At 51.5% G+C, this 19456-nt stretch overlaps 7 protein-coding genes across 7 annotated transcripts; 5 read left to right on the plus strand and 2 right to left on the minus strand.

The window, feature by feature from the left end:
- Window positions 1–424: 424 nt before the first annotated feature.
- On the plus strand, window positions 425–1964 carry BO79DRAFT_32431 (uncharacterized protein). The gene is made up of 2 exons (XM_025689077.1): window positions 425–508; window positions 753–1964. Exon 2 carries the CDS (start codon window positions 823–825, stop codon window positions 1828–1830), a length of 1008 nt encoding a protein of 335 aa, XP_025538071.1. The 5' UTR covers window positions 425–508; window positions 753–822; the 3' UTR covers window positions 1831–1964.
- BO79DRAFT_32428 (uncharacterized protein) lies at window positions 1965–2460 on the plus strand. Its single transcript, XM_025689076.1, has one exon. It carries the CDS (start codon window positions 2098–2100, stop codon window positions 2419–2421), a length of 324 nt encoding a protein of 107 aa, XP_025538072.1. The 5' UTR covers window positions 1965–2097; the 3' UTR covers window positions 2422–2460.
- Window positions 2461–2750: 290 nt separating this feature from the next.
- On the plus strand, window positions 2751–6549 carry BO79DRAFT_197887 (mannosyltransferase complex subunit MNN9). The gene is made up of 7 exons (XM_025681307.1): window positions 2751–3210; window positions 3295–3304; window positions 3407–3562; window positions 3632–3905; window positions 3964–4379; window positions 5009–6239; window positions 6304–6549. Exons 1-7 carry the CDS (start codon window positions 3030–3032, stop codon window positions 6322–6324), a joined length of 2289 nt encoding a protein of 762 aa, XP_025538073.1. The 5' UTR covers window positions 2751–3029; the 3' UTR covers window positions 6325–6549.
- A 234-nt stretch (window positions 6550–6783) lies between these two features.
- Window positions 6784–8486, minus strand: BO79DRAFT_176156 (Zn(2+) transporter YKE4). The gene is made up of 4 exons (XM_025679838.1): window positions 8296–8486; window positions 8040–8190; window positions 7034–7982; window positions 6784–6952 (listed from the first exon to the last, which is right to left on the minus strand). Exons 1-4 carry the CDS (start codon window positions 8437–8439, stop codon window positions 6937–6939), a joined length of 1260 nt encoding a protein of 419 aa, XP_025538074.1. The 5' UTR covers window positions 8440–8486; the 3' UTR covers window positions 6784–6936.
- A 219-nt stretch (window positions 8487–8705) lies between these two features.
- Window positions 8706–9682, plus strand: BO79DRAFT_197896 (nucleolar protein 16). The gene is made up of 2 exons (XM_025681308.1): window positions 8706–8877; window positions 8954–9682. The coding sequence occupies exons 1-2, from the start codon at window positions 8747–8749 to the stop codon at window positions 9540–9542; spliced, it is 720 nt and encodes a 239-aa protein (XP_025538075.1). The 5' UTR covers window positions 8706–8746; the 3' UTR covers window positions 9543–9682.
- Window positions 9683–10152: 470 nt separating this feature from the next.
- BO79DRAFT_269700 (uncharacterized protein) lies at window positions 10153–11478 on the plus strand (the record flags this gene model as incomplete). The annotated part of the gene is made up of 4 exons (XM_025687231.1): window positions 10153–10301; window positions 10363–10406; window positions 10454–10644; window positions 10717–11478. 4 exons carry the CDS (start codon window positions 10153–10155, stop codon window positions 11464–11466), a joined length of 1134 nt encoding a protein of 377 aa, XP_025538076.1. The 3' UTR covers window positions 11467–11478.
- A 261-nt stretch (window positions 11479–11739) lies between these two features.
- On the minus strand, window positions 11740–18790 carry BO79DRAFT_238766 (putative ABC bile acid transporter; the record flags this gene model as incomplete). The annotated part of the gene is made up of 7 exons (XM_025684845.1): window positions 18576–18790; window positions 18360–18500; window positions 17027–18304; window positions 16315–16435; window positions 15927–16232; window positions 15366–15876; window positions 11740–15312 (listed from the first exon to the last, which is right to left on the minus strand). The coding sequence occupies exons 1-7, from the start codon at window positions 18734–18736 to the stop codon at window positions 11741–11743; spliced, it is 6090 nt and encodes a 2029-aa protein (XP_025538077.1). The 5' UTR covers window positions 18737–18790.
- Between the last annotated feature and the right edge of the window lie 666 nt (window positions 18791–19456).

Here is a 19456-nt window from a genome sequence, read left to right on the forward strand (position 1 = left end):
TAGAGTTTGGGATCAAAACAGAGGAGAAAAGGGAAAAAAAAAAAAAAAAAAAAAAAAAAAAAAAGAGAGAGAATATAAACGGCAGTATCGAGAGTGAGGCAAGACCGAAAGAGGGGAGTTGCATGATTTTTCCCCTGAGTCATTGTATCACGGCGACGGCGGCATCCGCGGAGGAGAGACACAGTTGTACCTGTCACTGTCAGGGAGAAGTCATCCGGGGGTGCCTGGATTGGCATCGTCCCATCCGGCTTATCCACTTACGGTGCTGACAACTGGGGAAAGGAAAAAAGAGGGTAACAAAAAAAAAAACAAGGGCCAAGAGACAAAGCAAAAGGAAAGACAGAGAAAGAGAAAAGAAAAAAAAATAATCATTCATAAGGGAAAGGGAACCCCCCTCCCTCGTCAATGGCTACCTCTCCACACTCTTCTTCTCCGTCCGCCTCATTCTCCTCGCCTTCCCTGTATCCTTCCTCACACAGTTCCTGTCACTCTCCGCCATTGCTCAGCAGTAAGTACTATCAGTCTCCTCTCCTCTCCTTCTCCTTCTCCATCTGCAATCAACCAGTTCATCTTCCTTCCCCCCTCCATTAAACCTTCCGTCCAACCATGCCTCGTTGCCTTCCCCACTCCTCTCAGGCAGATCTCACCCAGCCCTCCTCCCAACGTCAACATCCTGATTGGCCCCTCTGCTTTCTTCTTACTTTTTAGTCTTCATTGCCTGGTCAAAGTCTTACTTTGCTGTTGCGTTTCAGTTGTTGGCACTGCACCAAAAAAACTGATCCCCCACCTGACACGTGTGGCATCTACCTCTGCACATTCCCAATGATTCATGCTGATCGCGTGCTGCCACTAGCCAATCTCTCTTCCTCCTCCTGGTCGCCCTCCTATCGGCCGTCCAGCTTCTGTGCCCGAGACCAGTTAGAAAGTCTCATTGCCAGACACGGTCACCCCACCCGCGTTTCGTTGTCATCGCTCCAGGAGTTAACCGCAACCTCATCTACTACATATAATCCTCCTTCCCCCGACTCGTCGAGCTCAGACACAACAGACTCCCTCGAGACCCTCACTCTCACTCAGTCAACCTCCCGGCCTATTCCCATCCCCAAGCCGTCTCCCTCCCTCCGCGATAAAGACTTTCCCGTCACCCCTCTAACAGGGCGTTTTGATAAAGGCTATTATTTTGCCCATCGTGACCACACCCCCGAGGGGCAGCGAGAAAGGGAATTCCATCGCAAGACCAGTCGATCTGGTCATCACCACCCTCATCGTTCACCCTCGTCCAGAATGCGTTCTGACAGCTCAACTTTCTACCCGTCCGCCATCTCCCCCGCCATGTCTCCAGCTGGACGTCCCTCCTCCCCGCAGCCCTCTCGCTCGCAGGGACAAAGCACCTCCAAGTCCATGCCTGCCTTCCACTTAGGAAGCTTGCCACGATTCCATCCTGCAGTCTATCAGTCTTCCGGCAGCACTCAGGCACAGCCGTCTTCACCACGCCAGCCTCGACAGCATGGGTATCGCACGTCTTCTGGCTCCCGTGATGGAATGTGGCAGTATCGAGACTTTGTGGATGGGGCTGCCCTGCCCAAGACTCCTGGAACCTTATCGCCGGGCCCATCCGCTCCGCGACTTGACCCTCTTCGCAGCCCTGGCCCGGTAACCCCGCTGGCGCTGGAAGAGGCCAGTGGTTATCTGACCTCGGGCCCCTCTAGCTCCTCCGACTTCTCCTCTCGAGAACACTCTGGGCCGGCCCCAGATATGGTGGACAGGCTAATCGCTCGGGAGACCGAACGCAACCGACAGAAAGCCATGAAGCCCCTCAAAGGCTTCTAGAGCTGTCGTCCAGCCGTCCATCCATCCACCCACAGCGGCAACCGTCCTCTTGCATCTGGTTGTCAGCAAAGTTATGTACTAGGACATGACTCAGACCTCGGACTTCGGACTCCGGGTCACATGGAGTGCCATCGGTGGCCTGCAGGACAGCATCGATTATGTGCTTGATGCATGATATGATTCGACTCTCTTTCGAGGCCATTCGTGCCGATTTTATTTTTTTTTTTTTTTCCCTTTCGCATTTCTATAAAACCACATCTATGTATTATGAAATTATGCAACTATACCCCGCAGCTGATCCGTGGGCTTTCCCCGGGTATTTGTATTTCCTGTCCTGTTCTGCTATTCTTCCCACTGGGGTCGACGCTCCCTTGTTTCCAGAACTGTGTATTGCGCCTTTTTATTTCTTACGACACTGTGTTATTTCGGGCATTGTATCATCATGGATTGAACAGAAACAGCCTGTCATCCTTGAGGTGGGACTGGAATGCGACGTTTCGCTCAGATTGTTATATACTAAGAAGTCGATTAAAGAAAGCGACAAGCAGTATAGAAGAAGAGAGAGGTGTTTCATCGCTAGTTGCGAAATAGGCAATGAACTTACTGGGTTCGATCAACCTTCAGAAAAAGCAATCGCACTGACCTGCCGACTGCTCATTAATTGCAATTGTAGATGATTACTGCATATCTAGTGACCACTACTTTGTACTACTAGTCTAGTACTCCATCTTTTGTACTAGTCGCAATGGATTGGAGCAACCTGAGTGGCTCCCCCAACCCATTTGCCCCCCGATCGGCCGCCTATCCGGTCGGAGCTGGGCTGCTGCTCCCCGAACCGCCGGGTTTTTGCGGGGCGCATCATCTTCTTGCTCTGCTTGTTCCTCTTCCCCCGTCTTTCGCCTTTTACTCCGCTGGGGCATCTTTTTCTCTCCTACAACTGCCCATCATCTACATGCCCTGAGAACTATTCCCCTTATTCCCTATCATTGTTAGAAGTGGTGACTCTCAACCATCAATGGACCTCTTGTGCGCTCGTTAATCCCGCCCATTGTTTTGTCCGATAGCGGACCCCGACAGACCACGAATTTTTGATCCTCGGTCCAACGCAGCCGAATTCCAATTGACACTCCCACTCAGTCTTAATAGGGAGGGAGAAACATACCGGCTTTTGCGACATACGAGCACTGCCACTGTCGATAATGTCGTCGACGTCCGCACCGCTGCCGACTGCCACAACATCCGGGATAGCAGAGCAACGTTCTTCCGGAAATATGACCGAGGCCGACACACCAAAGCACAGTCCGCCAAAGCCCCAAAGCTCTAAGCATGACTATAAAGGCTTTGTAGCAGGGGTCTTCTCCGGGATTGCCAAATTAAGTGGTATGTTCTTGCCAGCGCCGGGCATAGTCCGCGAGCTTTCGTCTCGTCTTGAAGTGACCATCGCTAACAATTTCTGATTCATAGTTGGCCATCCGTACGTGATCACGCACCTACTACCTCTTCCCTACCACTTATACTACCTCTCTATGGACAACCCCCTATAATGACACAAATTAACCATGGATGGATTTCGCAGGTTCGACACCATTAAGGTGCGCTTACAGACGAGCCATGATGGGCATTTCCGGGGTCCTTTGGACTGCGTGCTACAAACAGTCCGCAAGGAGGGTGTTAGTGGGTTGTATAAGGGAGCCACTCCGCCGCTGGTCGGTTGGATGGTCATGGACTCTGTGTGAGTAGCTTTGCCCGACGGCTGGAAAAGGCCCATAAAGACACAGAAGGACTGATCGGTCAAACACAGCATGCTGGGTTCGTTAACCTTGTATCGCCGACTGTTACTGGAAAACGTGTTTTCAAAACCAGAAATTCGTGCAAGCATGCCGTTCATTGGCAAGCAGACAGATCTTCACACGCTCCCTAGCTTCGGTCATGGTATTGCAGGCATCATGGCTGGAACGACGGTCAGTTTCATTGCCGCACCAGTGGAGCACGTCAAGGCGCGTCTTCAGATCCAGTACTCTGCGGATAAGTCCAAACGTCTGTACAGTGGACCTATAGATTGTGTTCGCAAGATGGTAAGAAATACAAACCCTCAAAGCGTCCGAGTTTTGATGGTTGACTCGATATTTATAGCTTCGCACCCACGGCATTGCTGGATTATATCGTGGACTATGCGCGACCATGGTATTTCGGTCATTCTTTTTCTTCTGGTGGGGTTCCTACGACGTCCTGACCCGGTTGATGAAGGAGAAGACCAGTCTGTCTGCCCCTGCCATCAACTTCTGGGCCGGGGGGATTTCCGCACAAATTTTCTGGATCACGTCGTATCCGTCCGATGTGGTGAAGCAACGCCTTATGACGGACCCGATGGGAGGCGCACTGGGCGACGGGCAGCGCAAATTCCAATGGTGGAAGGATGCTGCAGTGGCAGTTTATCGGGAACGAGGGTGGAGAGGATATTGGCGAGGGTTTGTGCCATGCTTCTTACGAGCATTCCCGGCGAATGCTATGGCTTTGGTTGCATTTGAGGGTGTGATGCGGTGGCTGCCGTGAGGAGACGGTGAAGCTACAGAACTCTGGCTATACCCGAACGATCAAGATGAACGGGACTCCAATAGATCCCGAAGAAAAGCTACGTTGTAATGTGATAGACGATAGAAATAGAATGGTTTCTCCAGCCAACCCATAAAGCGGGCCCGATCGTGGCGCGTCTCACAGCAGGGATATTCATCAAATCTAGACTGGTTGCAACGGCCGCATGCGGCGATGCCTCGCCCAATGCAGCCACTGCGGCACCTTCCACTACCTCGTACGATCCATGGGTCAAAAACTCTGGGAGTCTTATCTACGAAGGAATCAGGTTTGGCTGATCCAGATCGGTGGGAGGAGATGCAGGATGTTGTGGTAAGCAGGAAAGAGGAGTGTGAGAGAGAGACGAGAGTTCGGGCTCCGCGTGTTCTTTTTCCGGCCAGCTTCAATCTGGCCCTGGTTCGTTCCATCCCGTCATCTCCAATCTGCCCTCCCTTCTCTCCCGCCTCATCCTCCGCTCATCCACCTCAAACTTCTTCATTCTACTCTCCTTCCCCTTCTACAGTCTCTTCCGCTATGTCCGGGGCCCGGATCATTCCCCTTATGATTGCTGGCTAAAGAGCTCTCACTCGACTTTTCGCCGGGCCAGATCGATTCCGCCGTCGCCGCCTTATTCAATCGCGCAGAACAATAACCACAACCACCACCTTGCACTGCGAACCTCCTACTTCTCCCTCGATCAGCAAACGGCTACGATGGCCGTCGCACGCTCGATGCGTCGCACAAGCCCCATAACGGTCTTCCTGGCTGCCCTGCTAGCTTTCGGATTCCTTTGCTTCCTGCTGTCCCCTTCCTCCTCCGCCGCCGCCGCCGCTCCTGTCACCGATTCCTCCTCGCAACTACGACGAGAAGATGCCGCCGAACATCCCCTTTCTCCTCCGACGAAACCTTTCCTCAAATCTCAAGCCGTCCGCGAAGATGGCCAGAAAGCACCTCCGCCCGTGATGCACTACAATCTCAACGAGCTCAGCAGCACCAGCGAATCTATCAAGAAAGGGGAACGGGTGCTGATTTTGACCCCATTGGCCCGCTTCTACCAAGAGTTCTGGGACAATGTTGTAAAATTGAGCTACCCACACGAGCTTATCTCGATTGGATTCATCGTTCCCAAAACCAAGGACGGTGATGCCGCTGTCACCGCGCTGGAACAGGCCATCAGCGAGACTCAGTCCGGTCCGGTTGACAGCCGCTTCGCCAGTATCAGCATCCTTCGCCAGGACTTCGACCCGCCCATTCAATCGCAGGACGAGAAAGAGCGCCACAAAATGTCCAACCAGAAAGCACGTCGTGAGTCCATGAGTCGCGCCCGCAACAGCCTCCTCTTCACCACCCTCGGCCCCAGCACCTCCTGGGTGCTCTGGCTCGACTCCGACATTGTCGAGACCCCAGCGACCCTTATCCAAGACCTGACTGCTCACAACCGACCCGTGATCGTTCCGAACTGCTTCCAGCGCTACTATAACAAGGATACCAAGAAGATGGACGTCCGCCCTTACGACTTCAACTCGTGGATCGACAGTTCGACCGCCGAAGAGCTGGCGGGAATGATGGGACCCGATGAGATCCTCCTCGAGGGATACGCCGAGATGCCCACCTACCGCACCCTGATGGCCTACATGGCAAATACCGGAGCGCCCCGTCCTAGCCGTGAAATGGAACTTGACGGCGTCGGTGGAACCGCACTCCTTGTTAAGGCGGATGTGCATCGCGACGGCGCCATGTTCCCCGCCTTCCCATTCTATCACCTCGTCGAGACGGAAGGCTTCGCTAAGATGGCGAAGCGACTGGGATATTCCGTCTACGGCTTGCCTGATTACTTTGTATGTCCCCCCCCCCAATTCCTTCTTCAATCTGATTGACCCCACTAACGCTATGGCCACATAGGTGTATCACTATAACGAGTGATGCGATAGATTCCAATTACGAGATGAGTTCACATGAAGCGAACACCAACTATAGACCGGAATGAAGAATGTATTTTGCTTTACTTTACTTTGCTTTGATTAGACTATATTAGTTGACGATCCACGTCTACTATTGCTACTTACTGACTACGCTTTTATCCATCTACATCTACCCGAGGAGTTAGTTTCATGTTATGTCCGCGCGCTGGGCGCTTAGTGGTTCTGGTGTTTCTGGCTGAGTAGCTGTCTTACAACAACTACTACTATATAAATAGTTAGGTTTTATGCTCATTTGCTATACATATTACTCCCCCATAGTAGTGTGCCATACGTAGTATATTAACTGTTCAATGGGCTCGTAATTATGTAGGAGGGTCGATCTAGGCAATACTATGTCAGAGGTTTTGAACTCTTAGTATGTGGTAGTATGATCGGATACTGCGAGTAGTCATCTAAAAACCTCGATCATATTAAATTGTCTATTCTTTGACGGTCCACACACCATCATTATTTACTAATTCTATATCCATATGCCAGCCATCTCATTACATTTTTCAACATGCATTCTTCTCATAATCGTCAATCAATCGAGCTACCACACTACACTCGTGATCTAATCCCACGAAATGCTATTCCAACCGTTAGCGATGCAAAATCACGACACGTCATACCAAGGGACAGGCGGGGGGAGGGGATAGAAAAAGACATACACAAGCATAATCCCAGCCCCAACCATAACAGCCAAGAACTGCACAATGGTCTTCTTAATCTCCGTGCGTTTATCCTTGCCCGTTTCCAACAACTCCGGGATAACGGAGACGGTTCCCACGTAGAGGAAGGTCCCCGCTGTGAAGGGAAGGAGCATGTCGCCCCAGGTGAGACTTGTTCCGAGGAGGCCAGAGGAGGGCAGGCTACTATCGGTGATTGCTGCTGAGGAGCTATTCCCGCCTAGTTCTTGGACGGCGATGCCGATGAAAGTGCCGAGAAAGGCGCCGATGGCTGTGACGAACTGGGCGCCCATGGCTTTGCGTTTCGAGAAGCCGGATTGGATGAGGAGGGCGAAGTCGCCGACCTCGTGGGGGATTTCGTGGAAGAAGACGGCGACGGTGGTGGTTGCGCCGATGGTCGGGGAGGCGTAGAAGGAGGAGGACATGGCGAGGCCGTCGGTGATGTTGTGCGTGAAGTCGGCGATTAGGTTCAGGTAGCCGCCGAGTTTGACGCTCGGGTTGATTTCCTTCTCGTCGTCGTCGGTGTCGGTGGGTTGGGGAGTGGTGGTGCTGCTTGCGGGCTTGCGCTGTTTGAGTGAGGTGGAGGGTTGCGGGGAGGCGCCGGTTGTGGTGCCGGTGGGTTTGTGGTCGTCGTTGTTGGCGTGGGCGTGGGCGTGGGAGTGGTCGTGTCCTGCTCCTCCGGTGGCGATACGTAGGGTTTTGTCCATTGCGACGAAGGTGAAGAAGCCCACCATGATTCCGAGGCCTAGGAGGAGGTTGCGGTTGGGCTCGACCATCACGAAGCGGACGTGGTCGGGGGAGTCTTCGCCGAGGAAGATCTCAGGAAGCAGGTGGAAGATGGTGTCACCTAGGAGGCCGCCTACGGCGAAGGCGACCATGACGGACAGGGAGGAAGGGTCGATGTTTGGAGGGCATAGGGCCAGGAGGAAGTCTAGTGCGGGGGGATATGGTTATGATTGTTGGAGGTTTGATGCGAGAAGTCACATACTGGGTGGGCCGGAGATGTAGATCGTCGCCAGGATAGCATTGACTGCAGGGCTGCTGGGGAAGAGGATGGAGAAGATCTTGGACGTCAGGCTGGTTGTTTGGGGGGCTGCGGCGCGCTTATGCTCATTGAGGGACTCGACGAGGGGGCAGTTCTAGATGGCATTAGTACCCAATGGGTATGTTGAGGGAGTCGTGGGAAGATCGATGGCTCTCCATCCCAGACAGAACATCAAGGATGCAAGGGGGCACGGGCGTACCTGCAACTCCTCCTCAATCTGTCCCACGGACATGTCCCCTACAGAGATAGCATCATGCGCAACAGCTAGTGCGGAGAAGAGAACGAGACCCGCGGCGAGCGCAAGGCCCATGCGCCGAGCTGGAGCCAGGAAAGAGGGTGCCATAGTAGCAATTGATCAATTTTAGGCTACCCCAGAAAATAGTAGAAGAGGACTTGAAAGAAAGAGAGAAACAAGAGGGGAATAGCTGCCGGTGAGATAAATATGATGCGCCGTTCTCGGATCTCCAAATCCCGGCTTTGATTTGTTATCGCCGTATCGGGACCCTGCAGCAAACACGCCAAGCCCCTATCAGTGCAAACATGCAAACTCGATAAGATCCGTTTTCTGTCGCCGCAATTTTTTGAGCTTCAATTCCGGTCCTTTGAATACATCACCCCACTTTTGATATACCAATTCCATATCTGGCACCATGGTTAACATCAGACAAGCCAAGAAGAAGAGATCTTCTTTGCCCAAGGCAAAGGCCAAGAGAGCCGGTCTCCTTAAGAGCGGCAAGAAGAAGATCAATGTCTTGGGAAATGCTATCATTGCGGAAAACTGGTACGTTGATGATCAGAGAGAACAAATCAGGAAGAGGAATTACCTTTGGACTGTATACTAATACTGCTCTCGATAGGGACCGCAAGCAAACCCTTACCCAAAACTACCGCCGCTTGGGTCTCGTCCACCGCCTCAATGCTCCCTCCGGTGGTTCTCAGAAGCGCGCAACCGCGGACGGTATCCAAGGAGAGCCCGAAGATTCCTTGTACATCAAGAGCAGCACTGAGGCACTCGCCAAGCAAACTGCCACGAGCGAAATCAAGGTTGAGCGTGACCCCGAGACCGGCAAGATTCTGCGTGTGATTCGCGGTGCGGCCGACGAAGAGGTCGAAATAGCCGGACGCAAGGTCAAGCGCAACAACCCGCTGAACGACCCCTTGAACGAGCTGTCGAGTAATGAGATTGTCACACAACCCCGCCAAAACACCTCCGGAAATGGTATTGTTGAGCAACTCGAGCGCCAGGCTGCGCAGGAGGGAGTGGCCGTCCGGGCGAAGAAGCCGCGCCATCAGAGCTCCAGAGAGCAGGAGTGGGTGACCAGATTGATTGAGAAGCACGGAGACAACTACTCGGCTATGGCTCGCGACCGGAAATTGAACCCGATGCAGCAGACGGAAGGAGACCTGAAGCGGAGGATCCGCAAGTTGCAGCAGAGCCGGTCATGATTGGGATTTGAATTGATGCATTTCTATCGGCGAGTATGGCGTTTTGACAGGGCTGATTTGGGATAAAAAGTTGCTTGCGGCTGGATTGTTGGACCACGTCCGATTTGTCTCTGCTTTTGCGGTTATACCATCTTATAGACTCCATCTGTGCATGTCTGGCACAGGTCGCAAATGCTAATACACTTGATTTGGTCATCCAACTTGCCGTTCCTGCTTATGAACATTATCACACTATTTGTACTACCACGTGAACTCAAGCACAAGCAGCATGAGCCATTGGCATGTCCATTCACTGCATTATATGCAACACAAGTCGCGAAGCTATCCACAGACGCGTCGAAGACGCCTGGCGCGTTCACATAGAAACATACAGATCCAAACTACGTAGTTCTCCAGATCTCTCTACTGCTTCCGTCACCCTTATCCTTCTCATCTCCTTATCCAAAACAACGCCAGTATCCCAACGCCAGGATCAGGACCATCACCATGGCTCCCAACTTCCTTGCCCTAACCACCTTACTGGCACTCCTGCTCACTGCCGCTGCGCAGATAGCATAGTCTGCCTACCCTCTCCCTATTTCTCCTACAACGAACAGAATATCTAACCAAAATGAAACGGAGCAATAGTGACCCTGAGACTAACTCGCTCGTCTGCTCCAAGCCTGGCGGCAGCTACTGCGCCTCCGGCTCCCTTGAGGGCCCGACTATCATCACTTGTGCATCTCAGCACACTGTGGAGATCAGTTCATGCAACCTCTTGTACGCTGGGCTTCTTCCCTCTAACGAACAGGCAATTTACTCACAGTAATGGGATATATAGTCTGAAGGACCTGCTCCCCGAGGGCTATGAGGAGAAAGCTACTTGTACTTACATCCCAAATATATATAATCCAGTACTAATGAAAGAGCAGGTTATGAAACCACTTCATCGGCTGGTGACGCTCTCTGCGCCTTCAATGGAACCGGCTATGCCATCATTAAGAAGTCCAGAGATGTTGTTCCTGTCTCTGTGCCGGAGACTATTCTCTGCGATGACGAGAATGAGGTTGACGACCAGACTTGGGACGATTCCAGTGATGCAGAGGATGCTTTCGACCTGGATGTCGATGATGAAGACGTTGACGAGTACTCTGATGAATACTTTGACGAGAACTATGATGAAGACTTTGACGAGTACTCTGACTACGACTCTGATGAAGACTTTGACGAGTACTTCGACGAAGAATTCGACGAAGACTTCGATGACGACTCTGACGAAGACTATCCTGACAACAATGAGCAAGAAGAAAACGGCTATCCTCTCTTCACTCCGACAGAAGATCCATCCGCTGGCCCTACGCTCCCCATTATTCCTCCTCTTCTGCCGGCTACTCATCTGCGAAAGGCTTCATCTACATCTAAACCATCATTCACCTTGATCAAGCTGCCGAGCATGACCTCTACTCCTCCACCTGCATTCGAAACTGCAACCAAGCAGGAAGAGAAAACCGCTCTACGTAAACGTGCGTGCTCTGATCCGGGAAGAATACCCTCACCTTCCTTCTCCATCCAGGATATGGGGTTCTCTACTTTATCTTCTGATCCTACTTCCATTATGGATAGCCCTACCGCTGCTGCTTCTGCTGCTGGTGGTTATGACGGGCCTTTGTCAACCTCTACCTCGACTATCTACGCCAGTAGATTTACAGAAGTCGCAGCGCCGGAGACCGTCACAATCATTGCTACTGAAACGGGCACTCCGACATCATCTACGGGTGTGGGGGACGATGATCCTGAGACAGAAACTACCCCGGTCAAGACAAGTGACGCTAGTCATACTTCGGAGAGTGGGTCGGAAATGCGTGCGCTGGATGATAGTATTGTTTTCCAGGATTTAGCTGTCATCTGGGTTATGTGGGTGGTTTTTGCGTACATTTTCGTGTGAGGGGGTGGTGTGTGTATTCATGACTTGACTCGATGGATATGGGTTGTTGGAGATGAGTTGATGGGGGTTGTTTATTTCTTTCCCGCGGAGTTGATCTCGTGGTTTATGCCTGCGTTTCAGCGTAGGAGTTTGTGGCGAGTTTCGGTTAAGAGATGAATAGCGGGCGTTTATGGAGGGAAAAATTTCTTCTACCTCGGCTTCTACTGTAATGTATTCGCTGGCAATGGAAATGGAAAAGCTTCTTCTTCTCTCTACGTATCTATCTATCGGATACTTACATGTCCTTCACGAACCCCTGCTTGGACACTCCTCCCTGGTCCAGCATGATATAGTAGTCTGCATCTTTGATGGCCTCCAGCCGATGTGCAATGGTGATTACGGTCGACTCCCTCATCTCCTCACGTAACACTTGTTGGATTTCGAGCGAACTTTCATGGTCAATTGAGGCAGTCGCTTCGTCCAGGATGACAATCGAGCTGCGGCGCAGCACAGCCCTCGCGAGACCGATTAGCTGGCGTTCTCCCTGGCTGAGGTTCCGTCCGCCTGCTTCGACGTGCGTCTCTAGACTCCAGCCGTGTCGACTGCAGATTCGTTTCAGGACGTCTGCACACTCTGCATCAGAGTACTCCTCTACTGGGTCGAGGTTCAAGCGGATGCTTCCGGGGAAGAGAACTGGGTCCTGCGCAACGAACGTGACTCGGGTGCGTAGAGCTTGTTTGCTGACTTGGGTGATGTCTAGATCGTCGATAAGGATGCGTCCCGAGTCGGGACGGATGACGCTTAGTAGGGACACGGCCAGTGTGGACTTGCCGCTACCGGTTCGGCCGATTATAGCTGTCGTGGAGCCCCCTGGTATGCGCAGAGAAACATTCCTGAGTGACGGGTCCAGGTGAGGCGCATATCGAATGGTCACGTCCTCGAAAACGATGTCACGGCCGAACTTGGGCCATGATGCAGGGGGGTCTATCGTGCCTGGTGACTCTTGTTCGACGTGAAGCAGTTCGTCTACCCTCTCAACAGAGACAAAATCCATTTGCAGTTGGCCATATTGCTTGCACAGAGCATGGGTAGACGCGACGAAGTTATTAGCTGCTACGAGCACGAACGCCGCTAGACCCGGCGAGACGCTCGTGTACAAAGCCAGGACAGTAAGGCAGAATGTCGAGAAAGCGGAGAGGCTCTCGAATCGATACATGAGCCAGCTCTGGAGAGACCAGTAGAAGTGGTCCATCCCTTGGAATTTATCCACTACTGCGATGACTCGATCTTGAAAGCGCCCTTCGGCATGGAATGCGCGAACGGTGGTCAGGCCGTGAAGCAGTTCACCGAAATTAGATATCAATGGGCTTAGTGACACCATCTCTAACCGCCGAAGGCTCTGCGACGTTGGTAGAAAACGCAGAAAAACCATGACAAATGCTGCCGTTAGTACAAGTGAAAATCCAAGAAAGGTCGGTGTCACTGAGGCGATCACAACAATAGATGAAATCCAAGTGATAGCCTGGAAGGCAATCATTTGGAACTGTTCGCTGATATTTCCATCAACAACGCCGATGTCCGAGGTCAAGCGATTCATCAATCGGCCAATGGGAGTCACATCGAAGAACCGAAAGGTAGCATGGCTCACTCGCACCATGACTTCCTGGAAAAGCGTCTTTCCTGCACTATAGACCATCACAAGCATCACAAGTTGCGCAACCAGGAGGACGACTGATTGGAAAGTGGTGATGATGAAGAAGGCCAGCAGCCACGGACGGACATCTTCAACTGGTGCCGGGAATTCGTCAATGGGGTTGGAAGGTCTCCAGTCGAGCATTTTCACCATGGCCGACGGTGTTATCCAGTCCCCCAAGAACGACTTCTTGTTCGTGCCGGAGTATCCGAACAATAGAAGTGTTTCATTGTAGGCTTCTCCCCACTCCTTCAAAAACCAGGATTGTCCCACGGATGTGAACCGGTACACAGCAAGCACGAGAATCAGGGTTATCCACCATCTATACTTGCTGGCTCTGATGTACTTCCAATACACTCTAGCTTTGACACCCCATTCTGCTCGATGCTCTTCTTCTATGAACTTTGTCGGCACTGCAGCAGTCTCGTCAGTGGGTGCCGTTTCGCTCTCGGATTCAGTACTAGATGAACTATCGGACGAGCTGGATTCCGATTGACCACTCTCATGCGACGAGAGCTCATGCTTATCTTCGACAACTGCGCGGCCCTTCTGTATGAGGACAATCTGATCTGCCATCTGTCGAACCAGGTGAATTCTATGAGTGACCAGCACAATTGTACGATTCTGCATCAAGGGACCTGAGAAGCATTTGCGAGCGACAGTTTCGGCTGTGTTGTGGTCCAGAGCTGACAGGGGGTCATCAAGGAACAGTATCCTGGCAGTGCTGTACATCGCCCGTGCAAGAGCCACCCGTGCCTTCTGCCCACCAGAGAGACCGACTCCGTTTTCGCCCACAAAGGTTAGATCTCCATGCTTAAAGTTAGACAGATCAGGTAACAAGGCGCACGCATCCAGCACCCGTCTGTAACGTTGCGCATCATATGGTGAAGAGAACAAAATATTGTCTCGTATACTCATGCTCTGCAGCCAGGGGGTCTGGGCACAGTATCCAATCATTTCATTTGGTACGTATGAAACACCAGCGAGTCTGTCCAGTTCGCCAAGCAAGGCTTGGAGTAGAGCCGTTTTACCAGCTCCGACTTTGCCATACACAACGGTTAGCCCTGTTGGTACACTCAGGTCGACCTCGCGAAGGACTGGCAACTGTCTACCAGGCCAGGCAAAAGAGCAATGGTCCAGCTGAATCGATGCTGGCTCGGTCTCGATGACCTCCTTCTGCTCCTTATCTGGCTCAGCCATGAAGTCCTCAATCCTCTCCATAGCGATGGACGCATTGATCAGCACCGTTATGAGACTCGGGATGTCCCTCAGACGAGTCTCGAGCATAGTGAAGAGTTGTAGAGCAGGGAAGATAACGTCGATGCGTAATGGGTTTCCCGCCAAAAGAGTATACGCGTATAGTGCTATTACAGGGAAGAGCCCACTGGCGAAGGTGTTGATGAACCGGATAACGATACCCCATAGCATGGTGACAATACGAAGGTTCAGTTCAGATTGTCTGGCGTCCATAACCTGGCGCAACCAGTGATTCTGCCATCCATACCACCGAAGATGACGCAGCGCCTCCACAAACTGGGAGGAGACCTGTAGTCGACCATCTGTTGCAAGCCGGCGAATCCGTTCTTTTTGCAGCAGGACACGAGTGACAAATGCGTTCAGAACTTGCGCGATCAAGACTGCCACAATACCCAAGAAGCATGAAGGGCCAAGCAGTTTCCATACCAGCACAACCGCAATAACTAGCCCTAGGGGCTTATCGACCAAAGTGTCGATCTCCCAGAAACGCTGGGCCACTTCGTAGACATCCCCGCGCAGAAGGTTGAATATCTTACCCATAGAAGCAGTTTCTCTGGCCTTTTCTTTGCGCGTGACTCGTCGAAAGACGGAGAATTGCCACCACTTGCGCTGTTCCGGCTGCGCATCCAAAGTAGTGCTATCTTCATCTTGCACCCCATCCTCCTCTGCTTTGTCGACCAATTGCTGATCGAACACATTCTTTCTAGAAAGAGCTTTTTCATATACCATCATGATCATCTCGCCTCGACTTCTCTCGTAGCTACGTCTCCCATACCACAGACTTAGCACTTGCGACTGCGCGGCAATCAAGCGAAGGACAAGAGACAGCAAAGCATATGTCAAGGCAACACGGTTTGACGAGCCACGGTCAGTCATGGCTTGTAGCAACTGCTGGAGTAATACCGGTGTAGAAAAATCTACTACTTCGTCAGCAACACCACATTAGGTGTGTGTTATATCAAAGACTGACCGCAAAGCATCTGCACAATGGCAATGGTGGTAATGATCAGGACATCGATGCCATTAGCCTGTAGCAATCGGCCAATGACAGACCCTTTTAGTCTGCGAAACTTCTCATGTAGCTTGCGGTGCTGAAATTCGAAACCCAAGAACCAAACATCTTCCTCTTGTAACTGCCTCTTCCTGCCAATGGAGATCAACGGGGCCATCCACGACACGCTCAAAAATTGCCAGAGCCGTAAATTGTCCTCGGGGCTGCGGTATTCACTGGATGGGGGTTGGCCAACAGCACCAATATCCATGCAGGGAAGTAAAGGACCTCGAAGCGGCATCACGAGGATTACAAGGCATCCAACCAAAGCAGTACCGGCTGCGACATAATGAGGGGCGAGGGTAGATTCATGCGCATCATAGATCGTTATATAGGTGGTCTCTACTGCCAGTATGCTAATAAAGAAACTGAGTAAAGAATGAGGGGAAGACCTCGGACGGGCTATTGCGATCAAACAAGTTGCGGCCATCTACTTGAACGTCAGTGTAACGACTCTCTGCAGGGACACCCTTGGCTTACCCAGGCTATCAAAAGAGAAAAATTGGACGACCACCCCAGAAGGACTAATTTAATAAGTTCAGATGATAGCCCTACCAATGAGATGGCAAACAGGGTTATCACCCAGCCCATCCGTTGTTTTGAGCTATCAATTGGCAAGTCAGAGGTCATAGGCTGCTCTGGAACGAAAGGCTTGGTCCATTGGGGACGCTTTGCAATCGATATTTTACGGAGTACATAGTCTAGTACAGCAATTGAGACGACAATTGCGGGTATGGTAGACATGTATCCCATAGCACATGGGGATAGCAGCGCCCCGCGCGAGTCCTAGTAACATAGAAATATGTTAATGAACCACAACTGGTAACTTCAACATTATCATTGTGGTTGCTCCCAAATTTTGACCTACCCATATCCATTTGCAGGAGATGTCCGCTCCATAGTGCTGTTCAACCGGCATTGGAGGAAGATATCGAGGGATGGGTATCCTGGGACACTGGGACTGTCCAGAGGAAGCAAGGTATTGGAAGCTGTCAGCCCGCAAGTCCGCCTTCAATCTTATCGCAACGGCGGATCATCGGCGTTGCCTCCGAAACACACCCTGCTGCCTTAGGCAGGACTTAACCGGATGCGGGCGCTTCCCCACATTAGTGCCAGCATCTGGCAGGTTTCACATGGCAACTATTACTATGAAAGAAGTCTTTACAGGAACCCAGATTTAATCCTAGATAGTGTGAAGATATTTCAACAAGGAGAGGTCTACCTTGTGTCTCCACTAATTAACCTGCACTGTGTATGTAGGGTACAAGAATAAAAAGACAACAATCGATAAGTGTCCGATAGTGCCCGAAGCGAATCCATCAACGCTGTGGAGCCTTCCTGCTAGCCACAAGCCTGGTAATCGTACGGTATCAGGGTGGGCCTGTGACTGCTATTGATTGCAACTTGGTCTGCGTGGGTCGGATTATACATGTCCACTTGCTAAACGCCCTTCTGGGCATGTACGATGTTGATCTGAATATAATTCCCAATTCGATGGATACATCTCATCGCCAGTATCGTTTAGCGATCGTACATGTTATCATGTATCGCGGGTATCGTCCTCAGCTGCTTGATCATACTTATCGGCAGCTGGTAAACTGACACGGTGCACGATGCGAATCCAACGCCTCCTTCTCCATTCCCCCGTTACATGGGATCCGGTGTGCACCTTCTCCTCATAATCTTGGGAGATCCTTTCTTTCCCTTTCTTTCTGCCCTTAGAATCATGTCCTTTCGATGGGTTTAATGACTCGAGGACATCATATGCTAGCGTAGACACTGCCTCTTCATATCTGTTGGAGGCCGGAGGCAGGTCCCAGACCCAACCACCAATCTCGCCACTGGTCATGCCACTTTCCGATGGACTACCGGAGACCTCGAAGCCAACTCCTGTGATCATGCGCTCCACAACCCACTCGCGACAGTCCAAATCTAACTCCCACTTCTTACCTTTCCACGCCCATCCAGTTGGGGGCTGGACATCCTCGAAGAATCGACAGCCCTTAGGACGATCACCGGCAATGCGTGAGGGAGAGAGCGGATCGTAAGGCATAGGACTGAAGAGAAAATGCTCCCATTGCGATTCAGAATAAGGAGCAAGGGAGCGATATTGGATCTCGAATACCTCAACCTCCCGCTCCTCTGGGGAGGAGTCCAAGGAGATATTGGCCAGTGATTCCATCAATGACGCGGCTTTTGAGGGCGAAGCAGGCATGGCCACACCGCCGAGGTTGAATGATTCCTGGCCTTTCCTATCCGTTGTCGGACCCTCTTCTGCTGTCTGATCCAACATATCCCCAGCAAGACTCTGTACCAGGTCTGGAAAGCTTGGGTGCATTGACAGAATAGCTGCATTGCCACCAACAAGGAGAATCAGCCGCCACGGGAGTAGGTGGGCGGTTAAGAATAATAGAGCTGCCATTAGCATGCATGTAAGAAATACTGTCGATGAAAGTTTCTCGTTGGAAAAGTTTGTCAACGGCGCGAACGCGGAAACCGTCGCATCATGTACATCGGAGTAGTCTGCCATGCAGTTTTGCAAATCTCTCATATTCCGAAAGAAATCCTTAGACGTCTCCGACGCTGGCTTAATGGTTTTGGCAGGAGCAAGGGCTGGGCCTTCATATGAATAGTAAGGGGTGATGCTGGAAGTGGATGTCGAGGGAGGTGGAGGGTGGCGTGCGAGGAATGCAGGCACCATGACAAAGAACAAGAGTACGGCGAATGGAATAATGACGAGAAGATGGGGATCTAGGCATATGAAGGAATAGATGAAGAGAAAGGAGACTGTGTGGGAGGTCTGTTTCCAGCTGAGCAGGCGCTCCACACGGGTTTGAAACAGGAAAACGATGCCAATCCTATCAGAGAAATCAGCGTTTGAATCAGCCAGAAAATGAGAAGAGTCTCTTTTACCTTGCATTAAATCGGCGGAAATTGTTGGCCATCAGAGGTAGACTAAACGCCGGCCGTTTACTATCGATGGCAATTGGCTTGTCGCCGACTGACACTGATTCAGCATCGACATCTTCGACGGGCATAACTTGCTCCAAGATCCTGTTTTCGGACCCAGTCAGCCAAGGTAATTTACACGATATCGATATGAGAAGGAATTATTAAGAAAGTACATACTTGGAGAAAATCCTATCCTGTAGAGAGCGACCGGCCTTGGACACTGATCGCTTCAGTACCCCAGGTTTTGATCGCTCGGCATCGTCATTGTGCTTCCCAGCGGCGATGACCGGGACAGGCTCGTCACGATTGACGAGGGCGTCCGTAGTGTGATCTTCCATGATGCCACATCCAAGGTGATGCGAGTCGCATGAGGCGAAGGTGCATGTCTGATGATAGACGGTTCAACTCAGGAGAGAAGAAAGTCAGTGGCTCGGTTGGTTGGTAACTCCGAGAAGCACATGCAGAGAGAGCCGCGGGAGCTTATCGGTGGCTCACCATGTCAGTGCCTGGTATGGACAGTATGGCGGGTGGGTAAGAAACTTGCAGTAATTGCAGTAAACTCAGTAACTACTATGTATGTATCACCTGTATCAAACTGGTAAAGATGATACGTCTCATACGCACGGTACGTTACAAGATCGACAGAACATTAAGCAGCAAAACCAGCGGTGTTTGAGTGGTTTGCAAACCCACCGGGCCCCATTTTTGTAGAAGCAAAAAGGAGCAGGGGGGCACAACTGGTTTCGCGATACGTTAAACAGCGCTTTGGGCTAGGAATTATTATTGTTGTTTACCACCGCTTTGTCTTCTTCCTCCATTTTCCTCTCCCACTTCCTCCATCCTCTTACGCTTCCTAACAGGCCCCGGGAGGGTTACTCATTTCTTTGTCTGATTGCTACCGGCCGATTTTACCTCTTCGGTGTATTTCTACATTTGCCCTCGCCCCGTTCCTATTGTCTGGTTTCGTCCGTTGCTAAGGTATATGCGCCCGTAACTTTCTCTCCAACGCCAAGTCTACCAGAACTCCTGTCCTCGGCCAGAGTTCTCCTCTGCAATCC

This window comes from Aspergillus costaricaensis, assembly GCF_003184835.1.
Source record: "Aspergillus costaricaensis CBS 115574 unplaced genomic scaffold BO79scaffold_22, whole genome shotgun sequence".
Taxonomy (NCBI): domain Eukaryota; kingdom Fungi; phylum Ascomycota; class Eurotiomycetes; order Eurotiales; family Aspergillaceae; genus Aspergillus; species Aspergillus costaricensis.

Excerpts from the sequence above, each read along its gene's own strand:
- BO79DRAFT_32431 (XM_025689077.1), top strand. The coding sequence starts at position 823 with ATGATTCATGCTGATCGCGTGCTGCCACTAGCCAATCTCTCTTCCTCC.
- BO79DRAFT_32428 (XM_025689076.1), top strand. The coding sequence starts at position 2,098 with ATGAAATTATGCAACTATACCCCGCAGCTGATCCGTGGGCTTTCCCCG.
- BO79DRAFT_197887 (XM_025681307.1), top strand. The coding sequence starts at position 3,030 with ATGTCGTCGACGTCCGCACCGCTGCCGACTGCCACAACATCCGGGATA. Across the intron at positions 3,563-3,631 it reads TGGATGGTCATGGACTCTGT|CATGCTGGGTTCGTTAACCT; the intron begins GTGAGTAGCTTT and ends GGTCAAACACAG. Across the intron at positions 6,240-6,303 it reads ACGGCTTGCCTGATTACTTT|GTGTATCACTATAACGAGTG; the intron begins GTATGTCCCCCC and ends ATGGCCACATAG.
- BO79DRAFT_176156 (XM_025679838.1), bottom strand. The coding sequence starts at position 8,439 with ATGGCACCCTCTTTCCTGGCTCCAGCTCGGCGCATGGGCCTTGCGCTC. Across the intron at positions 8,191-8,295 it reads AGATTGAGGAGGAGTTGCAG|AACTGCCCCCTCGTCGAGTC; the intron begins GTACGCCCGTGC and ends AATGCCATCTAG. Across the intron at positions 7,983-8,039 it reads CTACATCTCCGGCCCACCCA|ACTTCCTCCTGGCCCTATGC; the intron begins GTATGTGACTTC and ends CCCCCGCACTAG.
- BO79DRAFT_197896 (XM_025681308.1), top strand. The coding sequence starts at position 8,747 with ATGGTTAACATCAGACAAGCCAAGAAGAAGAGATCTTCTTTGCCCAAG. Across the intron at positions 8,878-8,953 it reads GCTATCATTGCGGAAAACTG|GGACCGCAAGCAAACCCTTA; the intron begins GTACGTTGATGA and ends TGCTCTCGATAG.